Source organism: Xyrauchen texanus, chromosome 31 (genome assembly GCF_025860055.1).
Source record: "Xyrauchen texanus isolate HMW12.3.18 chromosome 31, RBS_HiC_50CHRs, whole genome shotgun sequence".
In the NCBI taxonomy this organism is placed as follows: domain Eukaryota; kingdom Metazoa; phylum Chordata; class Actinopteri; order Cypriniformes; family Catostomidae; genus Xyrauchen; species Xyrauchen texanus.
Window position 1 is genome coordinate 4,637,864 of NC_068306.1, and position 20,000 is coordinate 4,657,863.

Genomic DNA, 20,000 nt, shown 5'->3' on the forward strand with positions numbered 1-20,000 from the left:
AAAATATTTTGAGCTGATCTCTTAATTCTGAAACTAACGTACACTAAATATATATGGCAGAATAAGGCATTAAATCTAAATAACTCTAGTTTTATATATAAACACATTACAGGGACATTACATTACAGCCTGACCATTGCTGCATTCAACATACCACAAAAGTACATAAATACAAACATTTCATTAAACGTAGTTTTCTTTACAAAAGAATGCATTTGTTTTCTAATTTGCAATGCCCAAACAGCTGGACATTCACAGCTTTAAATGTCAGAATCTCCTGCACTGACAGCTGAATGCTGAATCCAGAATCACTATGCCTGTAGAACAACTGCGCCTACTGTACAAGGGGGAAAATGTGTTTTATATTGTTTCGCTCTAGGAGTGAAAAGACCTTTGCGGTTCGTTTCGCCAATTCGTTTTTGAAAACAGAAGCTTCACATGACTTCCTGCTTAACCTTTATGATGTCACCAGTGTTGCATAATGCAGCAATCCTGACCTTAACACACCTTTGATCCAAGTCAATATTTATTCATTTATTATAGACTACTTTGATTCATATTCATTCATGAGAAAACATTGACACACATAATAAAATGCCCAGATTTCAACTAAAGCAGTCTGACCACGTCTCAAACCTCCTGAACTGACACGTCCTAACATCAGTACTGTACCCCGTTCAAAATCAGCTGCTGGTTCTGACGCGTCCCAAGTCAACATTGTGCCGCGTTCAAAATCAGCTGCTGGTTCTGACGCGTCCCAAGTCGAAATTGTGCCGCGTTCAAAATCAGCTGCTGGTTCTGACGCGTCCCAAGTCAACATTGTGCCGCGTTCAAAATCAGCTGCGGGTTCTGACGCGTCCCAAGTCAACATTGTGCCGCGTTCAAAATCAGCTGCAGGTTCTGACGCGTCCCAAGTCAACATTGTGCCCCGTTCAAAATCAGCAGCGGGTTCTGACGCGTCCCAAGTCAACATTGTGCCGCGTTCAAAATCAGCTGCTGGTTCTGACGCGTCCCAAGTCAAAATTGTGCCGCATTCAAAATCAGCTGCTGGCTCTGACGCGTCCCAAGTCAACATTGTGCCGCGTTCAAAATCAGCTGCTGGTTCTGACGCGTCCCAAGTCAACATTGTGCCGCGTTCAAAATCAGCTGCTGGTTCTGACGCGTCCCAAGTCAACATTGTGCCCCGTTCAAAATCAGCTGCTGGTTCTGACGCGTCCCAAGTCAACATTGTGCCGCGTTCAAAATCAGCTGCGTGGTTCTGACGCGTCCCAAGTCAACATTGTGCCGCGTTCAAAATCAGCTGCGGGTTCTGACGCGTCCCAAGTCAACATTGTGCCGCGTTCAAAATCAGCTGCTGGTTCTGACGCGTCCCAAGTCAACATTGTGCCGCGTTCAAAATCAGCTGCGGGTTCTGACGCGCCCCAAGTCAACATTGTGCCGCGTTCAAAATCAGCTGCTGGTTCTGACGCGTCCCAAGTCAACATTGTATACCGTTCAAAATCAGCTGCGGATTCTGACACGTCCCAAGTCAACATTATGCCGCGTTCAAAATCAGCTGCTGGTTCTGACGCGTCCCAAGTCAACATTGTGCCCCGTTCAAAATCAGCTGCTGGTTCTGACGCGTCCCAAGTCAACATTGTGCCGCGTTCAAAATCAGCTGCGGGTTCTGACGCGTCCCAAGTCAACATTGTGCCCCGTTCAAAATCAGCAGCTGGTTCTGACGCGTCCCAAGTGAACATTGTGCCGCGTTCAAAATCAGCTGCGGGTTCTGACGCGTCCCAAGTCAACATTGTGCAGCGTTCAAAATCAGCTGCTGGTTCTGACGCGTCCCAAGTCAACATTGTGCCGCGTTCAAAATCAGCTGCTGGTTCTGACGCGTCCCAAGTCAACATTGTACCGTGTTCAAAATCAGCTGCGGGTTCTGACGCGTCCCAAGTCAACATTGTGTCACGTTCAAAATCAGCTGCGGGTTCTGACGCGTCCCAAGTCAACATTGTGCCGCGTTCAAAATCAGCTGCTGGTTCTGACGCGTCCCAAGTCAACATTGTGCCGCGTTCAAAATCAGCTGCGGGTTCTGACGCGTCCCAAGTCAACATTGTACCGTGTTCAAAATCAGCTGCGGGTTCTGACGCGTCCCAAGTCAACATTGTACCGTGTTCAAAATCAGCTGCGGGTTCTGACGCATCCCAAGTCAACATTGTACCGTGTTCAAAATCAGCTGCGGTTTCTGACGCGTCCCAAGTGAACATTGTATACCGTTCAAAATCAGCTGCGGATTCTGACGCGTCCCAAGTCAACATTGTGCCGCGTTCAAAATCAGCAGCTGGTTCTGAGCGTCCCAAGTCAACATTGTATACCGTTAAAAATCAGCTGCGGGTTCTGACGCGTCCCAAGTCAACATTGTGCCGCGTTCAAAATCAGCTGCTGGTTCTGACGCGTCCCAAGTCAACATTGTGCCCCGTTCAAAATCAGCTGCTGGTTCTGACGCGTCCCAAGTCAACACTGTGCCCCGTTCAAAATCAGCTGCTGGTTCTGACGCGTCCCAAGTCAACACTGTGCCCGTTCAAAATCAGCTGCTGGTTCTGACGCGTCCCAAGTCAACACTGTGCCGCGTTCAAAATCAGCTGCTGGTTCTGACGCGTCCCAAGTCAACATTGTGCCGCGTTCAAAATCAGCTGCTGGTTCTGACGCGTCCCAAGTCAACATTGTGCCGCGTTCAAAATCAGCTGCTGGTTCTGACGCGTCCCAAGTCAACATTGTGCCGCGTTCAAAATCAGCTGCGGGTTCTGACGCGTCCCAAGTCAACATTGTGCCGCGTTCAAAATCAGCTGCTGGTTCTGACGCGTCCCAAGTCAACATTGTGCCGCGTTCAAAATCAGCAGCTGGTTCTGACGCGTCCCAAGTCAACATTGTGCCGCGTTCAAAATCAGCTGCTGGTTCTGACGCGTCCCAAGTCAACATTGTGCCGCGTTCAAAATCAGCTGCTGGTTCTGACGCGTCCCAAGTCAACATTGTATACCGTTCAAAATCAGCTGCGGGTTCTGACGCCTCCCAAGTCAACATTGTGCCGCGTTCAAAATCAGCTGCGGGTTCTGACGCGTCCCAAGTCAACATTGTGCCGCGTTCAAAATCAGCTGCTGGTTCTGACGCGTCCCAAGTCAACATTGTGCCGCGTTCAAAATCAGCAGCTGGTTCTGACGCGTCCCAAGTCAACATTGTATACCGTTCAAAATCAGCTGCGGGTTCTGACGCCGTCCCAAGTCAACATTGTGCCGCGTTCAAAATCAGCTGCTGGTTCTGACGCGTCCCAAGTCAACATTGTGCCGCGTTCAAAATCAGCTGCTGGTTCTGACGCGTCCCAAGTCAACATTGTGCCGCGTTCAAAACCAGCAGCTGGTTCTGAGCGTCCCAAGTCAACATTGTGCCCCGTTCAAAATCAGCTGCTGGTTCTGACGCGTCCCAAGTCAACATTGTATACCGTTCAAAATCAGCTGCGGGTTCTGACGCCTCCCAAGTCAACATTGTGCCGCGTTCAAAATCAGCTGCGGGTTCTGACGCGTCCCAAGTCAACATTGTGCCGCGTTCAAAATCAGCTGCTGGTTCTGACGCGTCCCAAGTCAACATTGTGCCGCGTTCAAAATCAGCAGCTGGTTCTGACGCCGTCCCAAGTCAACATTGTATACCGTTCAAAATCAGCTGCGGGTTCTGACGCCGTCCCAAGTCAACATTGTGCCGCGTTCAAAATCAGCTGCGGGTTCTGACGCGTCCCAAGTCAACATTGTGCCGCGTTCAAAATCAGCTGCTGGTTCTGACGCGTCCCAAGTCAACATTGTGCCGCGTTTAAAATCAGCAGCTGGTTCTGAGCGTCCCAAGTCAACATTGTATACCGTTCAAAATCAGCTGCGGGTTCTGACGCGTCCCAAGTCAACACTGTGCCGCGTTCAAAATCAGCTGCTGGTTCTGACGCGTCCCAAGTGAACACTGTGCCGCGTTCAAAATCAGCTGCTGGTTCTGACGCGTCCCAAATGAACATCGTGCCGCGTTCAAAATCAGCTGCTGGTTCTGACGCGTCCCAAGTCAACATTGTACCCGTTCAAAATCAGCTGCGGGTTCTGACGCGTCCCAAGTCAACATTGTGCCCCGTTCAAAATCAGCTGCTGGTTCTGACGCGTCCCAAGTCAACATTGTGCCCCGTTCAAAATCAGCTGCTGGTTCTGACGCGTCCCAAGTCAACATTGTGCCGCGTTCAAAATCAGCTGCTGGTTCTGACGCGTCCCAAGTCAACATTGTATACCGTTCAAAATCAGCTGCGGGTTCTGACGCCTCCCAAGTCAACATTGTGCCGCGTTCAAAATCAGCTGCGGGTTCTGACGCGTCCCAAGTCAACATTGTGCCGCGTTCAAAATCAGCTGCTGGTTCTGACGCGTCCCAAGTCAACATTGTGCCGCGTTCAAAATCAGCAGCTGGTTCTGACGCGTCCCAAGTCAACATTGTATACCGTTCAAAATCAGCTGCGGGTTCTGACGCGTCCCAAGTCAACATTGTGCCGCGTTCAAAATCAGCTGCGGGTTCTGACGCGTCCCAAGTCAACATTGTGCCGCGTTCAAAATCAGCTGCTGGTTCTGACGCGTCCCAAGTCAACATTGTGCCGCGTTCAAAACCAGCAGCTGGTTCTGAGCGTCCCAAGTCAACATTGTATACCGTTCAAAATCAGCTGCGGGTTCTGACGCGTCCCAAGTCAACACTGTGCCGCGTTCAAAATCAGCTGCTGGTTCTGACGCGTCCCAAGTGAACACTGTGCCGCGTTCAAAATCAGCTGCTGGTTCTGACGCGTCCCAAATGAACATCGTGCCGCGTTCAAAATCAGCTGCGGGTTCTGACGCGTCCCAAGTCAACATTGTACCCCGTTCAAAATCAGCTGCTGGTTCTGACGCGTCCCAAGTCAACATTGTGCCCCGTTCAAAATCAGCTGCTGGTTCTGACGCGTCCCAAGTCAACATTGTGCCCCGTTCAAAATCAGCTGCTGGTTCTGACGCGTCCCAAGTCAACATTGTGCCCCGTTCAAAATCAGCTGCTGGTTCTGACGCGTCCCAAGTCAACATTGTGCCGCATTTTTAAAGTTGCGCTGACTCGGAACGCGTCCACAATAACCGGTGTGCGGTTTGTCTTTACGGTCACTCACCTCGTCCAGTTCCGCGCCGGTACCGACCCGAGCCATGACGCGTTATTCCCTGAGATCGGCGCGGAAGGTTGGCTTGTATTAACTGTGTCACATCTGGATCCGTCCGTGTGTTCTCCAGCTCTGTTGAGGCGATTCTAGCCCCTCGGTACTCCCGAATGTCGTCGGAGGTGTGACGTTTAAAGTTCACCGGGCTTTGCCAAGGCAATCCTGATTTACTGAGAATATTGCGTCCTTGCTCTGAGCTTTATGTAAGAAATGGTCATATGATGTGGACTAATGGTATAAAGAGGGCTTTTGTCTAATATTACAATCTTGTGGTTTTGTTTACACAACAGTTTCCTCTGTTCCAGTAAGTTATGAGAAAAAGAGGGACATTATACTAATCCTGCTACGGCAAAATCACAGCTCATGAATATTAATGAGGCCGTGCTGACGTCTTAGCCAGGTAGCGGCAAACCTTCGCGGAGCGCACTAAACGTGACGTAATTATTATTCGTGAGCCACGCCCTGCCCATAGTATGATTCGCTCATTCGCCAGTCACTACTTAATATTTCATGAGCTCGTGAAGTCAGTGCGCCCCCTGGCTGCAACAGTGATGTCATCACACACAGTGTCCTCACAGTCACTGTAACACGCGAGACAGGCAAATACTGTCTGTCTAGACATCACTGGCTCACTGTAGTCACGTGCAATCAGGAAGACAGCTTTGCTGATTAATCAGGAATGTTGGTCGAGAGACATGTTGAAAAGTTGAACTTTAATTCACAGAATATGACACCAAGTTTGAACACAATAATGCTGTAAAATGAGAACATAAGCAGCACTTATAACAGTAATATCAACACACACAATGCTGTGATCTGTTGTGTTAGCACCGATATTAATGATGTAGCTGCCCTGTGCACAGCTCCACATAATGCTTGTGTTTGACATGCGCACACATGTACGTGTTCAGGAACTATCCCACAGTCTTCAATCGTAGTGTGGTGTTTACGGTCAGGATGAGTAACGGCCATCAGTGATCAATGAAACACTTTATATACATATAATGCTGCTGTGACTTAATGCTTCAGGAGTTTAATGATATTTCACTGATCTCAATGTGTGTACATCCTGTCAGTCACCATAAACATTTATTAATCTCACACACACACACACATTTTCTCTCTCTCTCACACACACACTCTCTCTCTCTCGCAGACACACACACTTTCATGTAGATCAGACTTAAAACACACACACTCTCTCTCACAGACACTCTCTCTCTCACTCACACACACACACACACACACACACACACACACACACACACACACACACACACACACACACGTTTGGTGAGGTGTGAGCTGTACTGTGTGCTGATGGAGACTCACAGGAGGAACACAAACATCACACATGTACCAGTGAACTCTGTTTTCTCCAAGTGCATGTGTGTCCCGACACGCTGAAGATGAGACACACAAACACCGCTCTGGCCTGCAACACATTTAAAGGCACAGTGCAGCCAAAAACCCCAACACATAATGGGATGTTAGTGATATCAGTGAAGTAGTAATATGGTATTAAACTATGAGGTGCATATACGATGGTAATAATCTGACCTCAGGCCAGCAGTATGAGGATTCAGTGAGGGGAGTCGTGAATTACACAGATGTTGATAATCAAAGGGAAATAAATAACTGCATGAAAGATCAGAAAACTCCCCAACAGTGAAGTCCCAATGTAGAACAGTTGAAGTTAAAAACAGGAAGTGAACTGCAGCGGTCCCGTCAGCTCTTGTGCTCCGCACTGAAACAGATCACAGATCAGTCATAAGAGTGTTCAGTGGCTCTGCTGTGCTGCCTACCTAGGGAACATTATGAGTGTGATGTCATACCTGTGAGGCAGGTGTTCGGTGTCTGTGGTGTTCTTGCAGACGCCGGTCAGACCGATAACTGAACAGAGAATCACAGCAATCCAGCGGTTATTAAACACTGCTCACTTGACACGGTTTATTTTATATGGTTAGAAAATACATGATAAAGGTAAAAAAATGCCCCTAAACGTCTAATCCAGGGGGCAAATTCCACCCCTTAAAGGAAAAGTACATTTCTGACACAAACATGCAAAAACACGTTGAACAGCCCCTCACTGAAAGTGTGTGCGCCAAACAAGCTACACTCAAATAACATACATTTAAATGAAGTTTAGCCTGCACATCTCTCTGACAGGTCCCGTCAGGTAGCTAATAAATAATAATACATTAATAAAATTTATAATATGAAAGTAAAAATGTGCTTGAAAAAATAATTAAAATATTGTGATAATATATAAATAAAAACAAATAAAAATGAACATATAACAGATTGTAATTATTAGGGCTGTTAAATAAAAAATTAATCCAATTAATTACAAGATAATTCAATATATAATGATGAAATAATTTTAAATACATTTCTAAATGAATATTATATACATACACACTATATTACAAATATAATAATTCAGATAATAAAAATGACAGATGAGTAAAGCATTTATAAGAGCATATAAAAAGTGTCATTAAAATGCCATATTATTAAACATAAGCCCATCATTGGCCCACAGTGCACAGACTTTACAATCGTGTCGTCAATCGGTCAGAGATGGATTAATAATGAGGGCTACGGCGATGACACAAACGCAGCGTTGTTACGGCGCGGTCAAGTTAAACAGTTTGAAATGTAACGCTCGAGATCAAGAACGCATTGCTGTCAATCAAGCCAGAGTGTGCTTTGTTGTACAGCTGGAGTGTCGTTGAACGCCCCCCATTACAAGGGTTAATAACTGTTGTGTTGCTCACCTGCTCCAGCATCTGTCTGTGTGTCATCCTGTCTCTCTGCTCTCTGTCTCTCTTCCGTCTCTCTCTCCTCCTGCAGTGTGGTGATGTACTCTTGACTCAGGGTTTCATCTGCGTCTCCGATGAGGTAGATGTTTTTAAAGCGGTGATACAACATCGAAGCTTTGAACATGATCGCTTCACTGCCACGAAACCAGCGCATCTGACAACACACACAAACACATCGTCTGAGTAATCTGCTTAATAATCCTTAATCCGAATGTTTTTAATTACACTGAGGACCTTAGACTAGGTATTCAAAATATTCATTTTACTAATGAATTGTATTAGTTTGCATCAAATTATATTTTAAGTACATATAAATTGTACAAGTTATGCATGAAAACGATAAACAAGTAGATTGTTGAACGCGTGCTAAAAACCGGCAGCGTCTCTTTAAGGGAACCGGCACCGTCTCTTTAAGGAGGGAACCGGCACCGTCTCTTTAAGGAGGGAACCGGCACCGTCTCTTTAAGGAGGGAACCGCACTTCAGGGAACCGCATCTCTTTAAGGAGGGACGCACCCTAGGCGGACCGCATCTCTTTAAGGAGGGAACCGGCACCGTCTCCTTAAGGAGGGAACCGGCACCGTCTCTTTAAGGAGGGAACCGGCAGAGTCTCTAAGTTTTAGTTGAGAAAATTGTCATGATCACAGAAATGTAGTGTCACATGACAGAATGTGCCCAATCGTTAGCCTGTGTTCATCATGACCAGGTGTACAGTGAGGGAAAAAGTATTTGATCCCCTGCTGATATTGTACGTTTGCCCACCGACAAACACATGATCCGTCTATAATGTTAATGAGGGAAATAAGTATTCGCCCCCCTCTGCAAAACATGACTCAGTACTTGTTGGCAATCACAGAGGTCAGATGTTTCTTGTAGTTGGCCACCGGGTTCGCACACATCTCAGGAGCAGATCTTCTCCAAGTCATTAAGATTTCGAGGCTGACGTTTGGCGACCCTTCAGCTCCCTCCACAGGTTTTCTATGGGATTACGGTCTGGAGACTGGCTAGGCCACTCCAGGACCTTAATGTGCTTCTTGGGGTCATCGGCAGCATTCCTCCTCCTCCAAACATGGCGAGTTGAGTTGATGCCAAAGAGCTCATCTGACCACAACACTTCCCCCAGTTCTCCTCTGAATCATTCAGATGTTCATTGGCACACTTCAGACGGGCCTGTACATGAGATTAGGAGCGGCTTCAGGGTAGAGTGTGTGTTTAGGCATGACGTCATCACGCACACCATTTTTATCCATAAAATTCCATTTGAACGGAAACGGGCCAGAAGGCGGCAAATGTCCGAAAATGAAATGGCGTGAAAAGTTCAGCTTTAATTGCACGTGACGCTTGTGCAACAATATCACCAATTCTCCGGCATTTAATTCATGGGAACATGCAACTCATCAAAGCCTTTATGGTATAATACAGCAGGATATTTATTCAGATTCAAGCGTGTTTGTACCTTTCGGAGGGTGTCTATGAGTTCGCTGTGGTTCTGAATGTGTCGAGACGAGACGGGGACTTTACTCAACTCATCCAGAGCCAATAAACACTTCCTCACATCCTGCCAGAGAGAGACAGTCAGTATTCACACAAGAATATATGCGGCACATTAATCCTTATGAGGTCACACGGGGTCATACCGGGTTGTCGAGCGTCATTGAGATTCTGATGTCGCCGTGGAGACGGTAGAGTAACGAGTCTGTGACGGACAGAGACCGATCTGAAACACAAACACATGCTAGAGAATCGCACACACACACACACACACACACACACACACACACACACATGTACGCGAGTGTCTCACCTCTGCCGTTGTCCTCTGTGCTGTTATTGATCCGCTGTCTGTAGAAACACACCGTCAGTCTTTCAGTTCAACTCAAGTTTACAGTGAATTCAGTTGATATTTGACGAGATTATGGACCAATCAGAATTCACAATGGGCGGAGCTAAACATGCAACACTTGGGAAATAGAAACCTAATGAGTAAATGTATACTGCGCTTTGCTCGTCACGGCTGATAGGGGTAAAAACTAATTTAATATGCGAGTGATGTCACTCGACGTGTTGAGATGTTCTGCGTTCACTCACTCGGTGTTCTTGGTTTCCTGTTCTCTGTTCTGCTCTGCATCTTTTCTCTCGTCCTCTGTTGGTTTCATCCGGTCACGGTTCTCACATCGGGCTCCACGATTCCTCTCGGGCTGTTCCTGCACCTCCTCAGGCAGTGTCGTCTTGCTCGCGGTCGTACTGCATAAACATGAAGTCATATAAATAATGTATTTAAAGGGACAGTACACCCTAAAATTAAAATTTGTCTCATCGTTAACTCACACTCATACTATCCCAGATGTGTGTTACTTACTTTATTCTGCAGAACACAAATGAAGATTTTCAGAAGAATATTTCAGCTCGGTAGGTCCATACAATGCAAGTGAATGGTGACCAGAAAAAAAGCACATAAATGCAGCATAAAAGTAATCCATAAGACTCCAGTGGTTTAATCCATGTCTTCAGAAGTGATATGATAGGTGTGACTGAGAAACAGACCAATATTTAAGTCCCTTTTTACAATAAATCTCCACTTTCACTTTCTACATCTGTTGTTTTTGGTGATTTACACTCTTTGTGCATATCACCCACTGGTGGGGAGGGAGGAGAATTTACAGGGACAAATGACCAAGAGAGCTGAAATATTCTTCTGAAAATCTTAATTTGTGTTCAGCAGAAGAAAGAAAGTCACACATCTGGGATGGCATGAGGGTGAGTAAATGATGACAAAAGTTTCATTTTTGGGTGCGCTGTCCCTTTAAGAACTGCCATTCTGCAATAGTTTTTGTCATTGGCTATTTTGGAAGCCAGTTCCCTTCACACACACACACACACCCCTAATGAAAACAAAAATGTTCATGACCAGTTATCCCGAAATCTCGTGCGGCTAACAAAGTAAGTCACATTAAAAGAACAGGCGTGTTGAGATGTTCTGCGTTCACTCACTCGGTGTTCTTGGTTTCCTGTTCTCCGTTCTGCTCTGCATCTTTTCTCTCCTCCTCTGTTGGTTTCATCCGGTCACGGTTTTCACATCGGGCTCCACGATTCCTCTCGGGCTGTTCCTGCACCTCCCCAGGTGGTGTCGTCCTGCTCGCGGTCGTACTGCATAAACATGAATATTAATAATTTACTTAAAGGGACAGTACACCCTAAAATGATCTATTCACTCTCATGCCATCCAGTTCTGTAGGTTCATACAATTCAAGTGAATGTTGACCAACATTTTGAAGCTCCAATAAGCACATAAAGGCAGCATAAAAGTAACCCATAAGCCTCCAGTGGTTTAATCCATGTCTTCAGAAGTGATATGATAGGTGTGGCTGAGAAACCGATATATAATTGGGGAACTGGGCTACGGGAATTTACACCGGGAGATAAAGTCCTTGTATTGCTCCACACATTGAGCTCTAAATTACTCACCAAGTGGCAAGGACCTGTTGAGGTCACACGGCAATTTGGGGAAGTCAATTATGAGATTAAACTTACAGATAGAGGCGGAGCGGGAGATGCGCCCCGTGCTGTACATTAGTCCCAAACTCTCACTGAGGGTCACTAAAGTTGATAACGAGCGTCTTGATACCACTTAACCCTAATGAAGCCTGATTGGCGTGTTGAGATGTTCTGCGTTCACTCACTCGGTGTTCTTGGTTTCCTGTTCTCCGTTCTGCTCTGCATCTTTTCTCTCCTCCTCTGTTGGTTTCATCCGGTCACGGTTCTCACATCGGGCTCCACGATTCCTCTCGGGCTGTTTCTGCACTTCCTCAGGCAGTGTCATCCTGCTCGCGGTCGTACTGCATAAACATGAATATTAATCATTTACTTAAAGGGACAGATGCACACTCTGTCACGGGACGCTCGTCCCTCGAGCGCACACGCTTAATGCAGCCAGACTGTAACATGATTGCTCGAGGCATATTGAATCATAATACATGTGTCACTGTGTGTTTCTCATCGTGAAGAACATTGGCAATATACAGCTTTATTAATATGAGAGAGTTATTGTTTATTTGGGAGTTAAAGATGGATTGAAGTGAACAGAAAGGTGAGAGAGGGTCTTACAAATAAATACAAATAATCAGAGTCTGTGTATCTCAGCGAGTATTGACGCTGACTATCACACCTGGAGTCGTGAGTTTGAATTCAGGGCGTGCTGAGTGACTCCAATCAGGTCTCCTTAGCAACCAAATTGGCCTGGTTGCTAGGGAGGGCAGAGTCACATGGGGTAAACAAATTGGCCTGGTTGCTAGGGAGGGTGGAGTCACATGGGGTAAACAGATTGGCCTGGTTGCTAGGGGGGGTGGAGTCACATGGGGTAACCAAATTGGCCTGGTTGCTAGGGAGGGTAGAGTCACATGGGGAAACCAAATTGGCCTGTTTGCTAGGGAGGGTAGAGTCACATGGGGTAACCAAATTGGCCTGGTTGCTAGGGAGGGTAGAGTCACATGGGGTAACCAAATTGGCCTGGTTGCTAGGGAGGGTAGAGTCACATGGGGTAACCAAATTGGCCTGGTTGCTAGGGAGGGTAGAGTCACATGGGGTAACCAAATTGGCCTGGTTGCTAGGGAAGGTAGAGTCACATGGGGTAACCAAATTGGCCTGGTTGCTAGGGAGGGTAGAGTCACATGGGGTAACCAAATTGGCTCGGTTGCTAGGGAGGGTAGAGTCACATGGGGTAACCTCCTCGTGGTCGCTATAATGTGGGGTGTGTTGAGATGTTCTGCGTTCACTCACTCGGTGTTCTTGGTTTCCTGTTCTCCGTTCTGCTCTGCATCTTTTCTCTCCTCCTCTGTTGGTTTCATCTGGTCACGGTTCTCACATCGGGCTCCAAAATTCCTCTTGGGCTGTTTCTGCACCTCCTCAGGCGGCGTCGTTTTAGCCGTGGTGGTTTGTTCAGTCGTAGATGTTTGCGTTTTTCCTCTGGTGGACGTGACCAAACCCTGCAGAGACTTCAAAACGCTCTGCCTCTTCTCTGCCAGGATCTTACAGCGCTACGACACACACACACACACACACACACGTCAGCTCACTTCTCCACATCTGCTCGTTCTAATGCTCCCTCGTCCTCTCTCACCTCTTCATCGTTGGGTGTCTGCTCATCTTTTCTCTCCTGCTTCTCAACGACGCTCAGAGCATCACTCTTCATGTGTGTTTCTCTCCAATCATCCTGCTCGTCTCTCTTTCTCTTCTTGGTCTCGTTCTTCTCTGGTTCATCAGGAACAGAAGTGTCCTCTTCTCCATGCCGTTTCCTCTTTGAACCTGTAAAGCAGCAGCTCTGATCAGTCTCTTAAAAGCATGCACTGGCCCATCACCAGCAAAGTACATACTTGTAGTGCGCGGTCCTCCAAATCTTAATGTGCGGAGTCAAAACATTGCTCTGGTTGTTTGATCGGCCCGATATGTCATCTTACCTGTTGGACTCGACGGAGGGGAGCTGAGGGTCGCGGGAAGAGAAATTAGAGCGTCTTCCTTTCCGTCAGACATGGTTTCGGAGCGTCTGCGTTTCAGACCGGCCGGTTGGACTCTGTGTCTCTCGGTGAAGTCAGCTCCAGTCTCAATCAGACACGCAGTCGATCGTGTGATTCGTAAGGGCTGAAAGATGACAAGACGACACATTAAAAACACGTCAGCATGTGAATGTGAGGGAATATGTTATTGTTGGATCTGTGCATTTTGTTCTCTCATTAACAATAGGCATTTCATTCATGTTCATAGCAACTATAACAGGCTGGATTTATTTCCTGCTATATATGCAACAAATAACAGCGTTTAATACAAGTTAAGCTTAATCGTCATAGAGTGACCACGAGGAGGTTACCCCATGTGGCTCAACCCTCCCTAGCAACCGGACCAATTTGGTTGCTAAGGAGACCTGACTGGAGTTTCTCAGCACGCCCTGGATTGAAACTCACGACTCCAGTGGTGATAGTCAGAGACAATACTCACTGAGATACCCAGAACCCCTCAAAAGTAGATATTTTTGAAGAATCTTTACAAATAAACTTCAATTCGAGTCCCATAAATTCATCATATGACTTTAAAGAAGACTTGGAATATACCGCACAAGTCACATGCTCAAGTTTCACACACAGAACTGCGTTACATCGTTAAGAACACACAGAGCAGCACGTTGACAGTGAAATTTCTCAAACCTTTTTTTGATTTTTCGAATCCGTCCTTTTCTTCGCTGCAGACATAATCCTTGCATGCAGCGCGTGTTTCCTGCGAGCAGAGAGCGTCTTCGCCGCAGCAGCTCGTCTGGCTAATTTTAATGTTCTAGAATGTGGCGTCCTCTTTCCTGATGTGACGGTGTTCACTGAGGTCTCTTTCCTCGCAGGCGGAGCGCGATTCGTCCGAAGGGCTCTTGTGGGGGCCGTCGGTCCTCCAGAATCTCTGGAACGGGTCGATATCGGTCCGGCTGCTTTATCCTCGTTCGCCGTAACAGATTCAGACTTTGTTTTGGGAGTTCTGTTGACTTTCACCGGAGTTTCTCTTTTATTTGTCGTCACTGAATCACTCTTCGACACTGGACGGGAAACACTCAGGCTGTTCTTTTCCCTCTGATTTACTGCTTTCTTGGATTGCAGGTGACTCTCCGCCAGTCGTTTCATTACAGCTGCTTTCTGTCAGACACAGTTGAAGCGAGTCATTACGAGAGTAACACTGACCGACATAAAGCACTAAGCATGCACACGTTGCACAGGCTCTTCTTGATTGATCATATTCCAGACATTTGAGATTACTGGAGACTTTCATTCAGACCGATTGGCTAATGATTCGCTAAAATGTGGGCCATTTTGAACCATCACAAAGCAGACATAACTATGGCTCGCAAGCGCATTTCAGGGGCAGTTCACACCAGTCCCTATGAGCTGTTGTTGTCTATGTAAACAAGCACTCACGGGCACCTCTGACCGATGCACGTGTTCTTTTAGATGCCACTTCAGGTTAAAAATATGGGTTACCCCATGTGACTCTACCCTCCCTAGCAACCGGACCAATTTGGTTGCTAAGGAGACCTGACCGGAGTCACTCAGCATGGCTATATATGGTGATAGCCGAGGCCTGTGACACTTGATAGAAAGTTCATAATCTTACTCCGCTGTTGAAAGTATTTTATAATTAGCCAGCGATCTAGTTTGATTGACAGGCGGCATATGTGTGTGTGCTAAACATGCGCTAATGCGCAACTGAATGGTCCAATAAGTTTCAAAATTCTGTGAAAATGCCCATCTTGATGAGGTATTCATGTAAACACAGAGAGTGATGTCTAAAGTGAATGTAAACAGCAGAGAAAAATAATGCAAGTATAAATGTAAGCTAACAGACCTGCTGCCGTCTAGTGTATCATCATAATAATCAAACGAGAAAACACTCACTGATTTTCCCATCAACACATCATTGTTACTGACCTTTTGACCTCTGAGACCAACCCCCGGGTCATTCTCGATCTCCCACATACCCTCATCAAACCCGCCACGTTTGGTAGTGCGGCCATACTTCTCTTTGTTTGGCCAGTACAGGACGATGTCTTTGGGGAACAGAAACGTTCTGGAAGAGAGAGATCGACAACAACAGCAGTGAGATGCTTCTGGAGACATTGGTGACGTCTGGACTAGCATACTACTCTTACTCTTTCTGCAGTATGCAGCATCTACAGCTGAAGTCAGAAGTTTACACACACTGTCAGTATTTGGTAGCATTGACTTTAAATTGTTTAACTTGGGTCAAATATTTTGGGGATCCTTCCACAAGCTTCTCACAATAAGTTGCTGGAATTTAGTCCCGTTCCTCCAGACAGAACTGGAGTAACTGAGTCAGGTTTGTTCTATCATATTGAGGTCAGGACTTTGTGATGCCCGCTCCAATATCATGACCTTTGTTGTTCTTAAGCCCTTGTGCCACAACTTTGGAGGTGTGCTTGGGGTCATCAATGATGTCATCTATTTAGTGAAGTGCACCAGTCCCTCCTGCAGCACCCCCACAACATGATGCTGCACCCCCATGCTTCACGGTTGGGATGCTGTTCTTCAGCCTTTTATCTCCAAACATAACGATAGTCATTATGGACAAACAGTTCAATAGTGTGTCATCAGACCAGAGGACATTTCTCCTAAAGTAAGATCTTTGTCCCCATGTGCACTTGCAAACTGTAGTCTGGCTTGTTTATGGTGGTTTTGGAGCAGCGGCTTCTTCCTTGCTGAGCACCTTTCAGGTGATGTCCATATAGGACTGGTTTTGCTGTGGATCTAGATACTCGTCCACCTGTTTCCTCCAGCATCTTCACAAGGTCCTTTGCTGTTGTTCTGGGATTGATTTGCACTTTTCACACAAACTACGTTCATCTCTAGGAGACAGAATGCGTCTCCTTCCTGAGCGGTGTGATGACTGTGTGGTCACATGGTGTTTATACTTGTGTACTATTGTTTGTACAGATGAACATGGCACCTTCAGGGGTTTGGAAATTGCTCCCAAGGATGAATCAGACTTGTGGAGGTCCACAATAGTTTTCTGAGGTCTTGGCTGATTTCTTTTGATGTTCCCATGATGTCAAGCAAAGAGCCACTGAGTTTGAAGGCCTTAAAATACAGTCAGGTCCATAAATATTGGGACATCGACACAATTCTAATCTTTATGGCTCTATACACCACCACAATGGATTTTAAATGAAACGAACAAGATGTGCTTTAACTGCAGACTTTCAGCTTCAATTTGAGGGTATTTACAACAGTTTGTATATCACAGAGCACAGTGTTTGGATTGGACTGCCATTTCTATATATTGATGCATACACATACTTGTTAGTATACAGTAGCATTCAGTGTGTCATTTGTTCACTTACGTTGAGTGTGTTCCATAAAAGAAGATTGGGATCTTATTTTGGGGGGCTTTTCCTTCACCAATCTGAGAGACAAACAAAACAATACATAATCAATCCTCTTTTAATAGACCTATTTTACATAAAATATTGAAGATGAATTATAAGATTATTATAATAAACTTACTCTGGCAGGCCAGAATGGATATCCCTTCATCTTGGCAAACACTAAATCCCCCGGTGTAAACTCATGCGTGATCTGATCAGACTTTACCTTCATCTGACAAAATTAAACAGTTAATCAATGAAAAATGTATATGTATTAATGTAAACACTCACCATGTGTCACCTACACCAAAACAATAAACAACATCACACCAGCAAATACACCTCTAAAATCATAATATTAGCTTCATTGGCATATGTTTGAAATATACTATATTTATATGATTTTTTTTAACGTTGATATAAACATTTAAATCAGATTAAGATATGTTAAATACAGAAAAACTAGCCGTGTTGTGCTAGCTCAGGCTAGCACTAGCTCACTTCGCTCAGATATACTCACCTTCACTCCTTTCTGGCTGTCGACTCACTCAAATGACATTTTATAAACACTCTGCATTAAAATTAAAATGTAAAAACAAGCGATTTAAAAGTATAATAACGAGATGAAAGGAAGAAGAGAGCAGCAAGTGTGTGTGTGTGTGTGTGTGTGCGTGTGTGTACGTGTGTCCCCCCTCAGCGCCAGTGAAATGGTTCAGTCCGCGTCCCGCTCAGTGACTGGGGAATGAACCATCGTGCAAACAGAGGTAGATTGGAATTGAAAATATTCGAAATATAAATAATTCCTTATTTATCGTCATGCTGTGAAACACAATTACTTTATAATTTGTTTTACATTAAGTAAATAAAATAATAAAATTATTACACCTCGATTCAAAAGCGATTATTACTTCGTTATTTTGGACGCCGGTCGTTGAAGAGTTAACAAATCGGGGCTGGAAGCGGTAAAGTTAAGACGTTTAAAACAATTTTAACCCTTGTGCGTCAATTTAAAAAAGTTAAACAGAGGTCATTAGAGGACAAAAATGATTTATATTATTATTAATTTCTATATTATAGTAATATGAATATTATTTTCCACTTTCAAAAATATAATAATTATATAATCATATAATGTATGCTCTTGAGCCTCCAAAGCAATAGAAATATATATTGGCATATTTTGACACTGTGCTAAAACAAATTGTTATTAAAAAGATTCGACTTGCCACGTTTTTACATAAAGATAAACAGCAGATGCCCCTGATTCAAATAAGCCCAAATACAACATAAAGTGATGCATAGATCTTAAAATCTTCTGGCTAGTATATTTTAGGCCTTAAATTTACAGCAAACACAGCTAATATAATTTAATATCTCCATAATTTCTGTCAAATCAAAAAGCTCGTAGAATGTCACTGCACGCTTTATAGTTAGTTTCCCGCCAAAAGTACGTTTAGCTGAATTAGCTGATTGACTTGTGCGTCTTTCTCTGATGTTTTAAAGAGGACGGAAACAGTTATTCACTAAACTCAAACCGGATTAACGACTGAAGCAGCACGTTAAACTCACTTTATGATTTGAATAAGTCACAGTGACACTGATCATCTGAGAGTGTGATGAAGTTTAATCCTCGACTCGGAGTGACCCGTCTCTCGTCACGTAAATCTGGCCAACTCTTTTCCTCTTCATATTTCAGTTAAAGGATTATGCAGCTTGTTTGTCTGTTTGACTGCTGGTGTGCACTAAACGAGACCCTCCTGTGCCATCTGTGTGTGTGGCATGGGATTGGCACGGAGATTTAAACGTCTTAATGTGCTCCTGCTGTAATGAGATCCTCACATTCATTTCATTTCTACAGTCATTTCATTCAGAAAGAGCAGCGTGAACATTCAGCCTAACATGATGTTTGATGTCAGAATGATTGTTGGGTGAACTGCCCCTTTAATCACGGTCTTCTATGTGCAGTCCGGCTGGAAGCTGATGGCACGTAATTTTGGTGCACTCATGCTTCAGACAGGGGCTCATGATGAATCTCATGTCTTTGAGTTTGCATCAGTTCATCTTCTGAGACGTCCGTCGTACACGCGCTTCTACAGGCGCCGCACCAACACGAGTGCCTCTGGGAAGAAACTTCTTTACGTTTTCTGATTGAAACCTGTTTGGTTGTAAAGAGAAGCGTCTCTAGTTTCATTTGCTGTTCTGAGACCAGTGGCCAGCTGGCTGGTAGCTGTGCAGTGTGTAAATCTCACCCACTTGGCCTCAAGAGGTGCATTAGTGACTGGCGCTACAGGCTTAGCCTTCTTGTTAGCGCACCCGCCTCCTACAGTGGAGACGCCGCTTCGAATCCTGCAAGCAGCGGGTGGAGCAGGACTGGTTACATGAGGGTGAGGAAATGATGACAGAATTTTAAGGATTGAAATAATGAAACTCTCTCTCTCTCTCTGCTAGTCACTGATGTCTTTAAGAGGATTATACGACCGAACAAACTAAAACCCGCATGTGTCATTTGTTTGAATGAAGTTCACAGATCCACTTCACAAACAGACTGTCTGTGCTTAAAGTCACACGTCCTTTGGCAAACTTTAGATTCATTACTGTGGGACTTTGAAACTCTCAGGCCTGTAATTATTCTCCATGATTAAATCCTGGATGATGATGTCAGCTGCCGTTTCTTTGTTAAAGGTTAAAAGTGCTGAAGATATGTCAGTGCACAGCAATAGCAAGAGTTATTTATAAGGGAAACACTGTTCTGGTCACTATGTGAATGTGGTTGTCGGCTTATGTTTACTGTTGCTCTCAGTGATTTAAACAAACGTCAAACAGTATTTTAACACTTGTGCGCCGATTTAAAAAAGTTACTAGAGGACAAACATGTCCACGTCCAAAAACTGCCATTATAATATTATATATGAATATTCATTGCCACTTTCAATGAGTTACATCAGTCCTGATCATTACTACTGTTTAGATTAACCCTTTAAATGCCCGTTTGTTTATATAATGCCACTGTTGTTATTTACACAAAAAACACACGCTGACAC

At 45.0% G+C, this 20,000-nt stretch overlaps 2 protein-coding genes across 10 annotated transcripts in view; both read right to left on the reverse strand.

Annotated features, from left to right (window-relative positions):
- Window positions 1-5,512, reverse strand: part of LOC127625100 (tetratricopeptide repeat protein 39B-like) — a 13,739-nt gene extending 8,227 nt beyond the window's left edge. The window contains exon 1 of the mRNA XM_052100178.1: window positions 5,183-5,512. Coding sequence (XP_051956138.1) covers window positions 5,183-5,218 — 36 coding nt within the window. The 5' untranslated portion in view covers window positions 5,219-5,512. The remainder of the gene's footprint in view (window positions 1-5,182) is intronic.
- A 396-nt stretch (window positions 5,513-5,908) lies between these two features.
- Window positions 5,909-17,646, reverse strand: LOC127625096 (lens epithelium-derived growth factor-like). 9 transcript variants are annotated; one of them, XM_052100168.1, is made up of 17 exons: window positions 17,480-17,646; window positions 17,099-17,191; window positions 16,936-16,997; window positions 15,506-15,644; window positions 14,246-14,716; window positions 13,505-13,685; window positions 13,168-13,352; window positions 12,828-13,084; window positions 11,732-11,887; window positions 11,165-11,198; window positions 10,140-10,261; window positions 9,856-9,893; window positions 9,689-9,768; window positions 9,508-9,609; window positions 8,008-8,206; window positions 7,063-7,120; window positions 5,910-6,974 (listed from the first exon to the last, which is right to left on the reverse strand). In XM_052100168.1, exons 2-17 carry the CDS (start codon window positions 17,189-17,191, stop codon window positions 6,956-6,958), a joined length of 2,196 nt encoding a protein of 731 aa, XP_051956128.1. In that variant the 5' UTR covers window positions 17,480-17,646; the 3' UTR covers window positions 5,910-6,955. The 9 variants fall into 9 exon arrangements, with proteins under 9 accessions (XP_051956133.1, XP_051956128.1, XP_051956131.1 ...); XM_052100165.1 differs by having other exon boundaries at window positions 5,912-6,974; window positions 10,140-10,295; window positions 11,043-11,198; XM_052100171.1 differs by lacking the exon at window positions 11,732-11,887.
- Between the last annotated feature and the right edge of the window lie 2,354 nt (window positions 17,647-20,000).

What these genes read in the sequence shown, in the direction of transcription:
- LOC127625096 (XM_052100165.1), bottom strand. Translation starts at nt 17,191, where the DNA reads ATGAAGGTAAAGTCTGATCAGATCACGCATGAGTTTACACCGGGGGAT. An exon ending in CAGGAAACCAAGAACACCGA is followed by an intron (nt 11,199 to 11,731) that starts GTGAGTGAACGC and finishes ATGTTTATGCAG; the next exon opens with TACGACCGCGAGCAGGACGA. An exon ending in CACAGAGGACAACGGCAGAG is followed by an intron (nt 9,769 to 9,855) that starts GTGAGACACTCG and finishes TTTGTGTTTCAG; the next exon opens with ATCGGTCTCTGTCCGTCACA.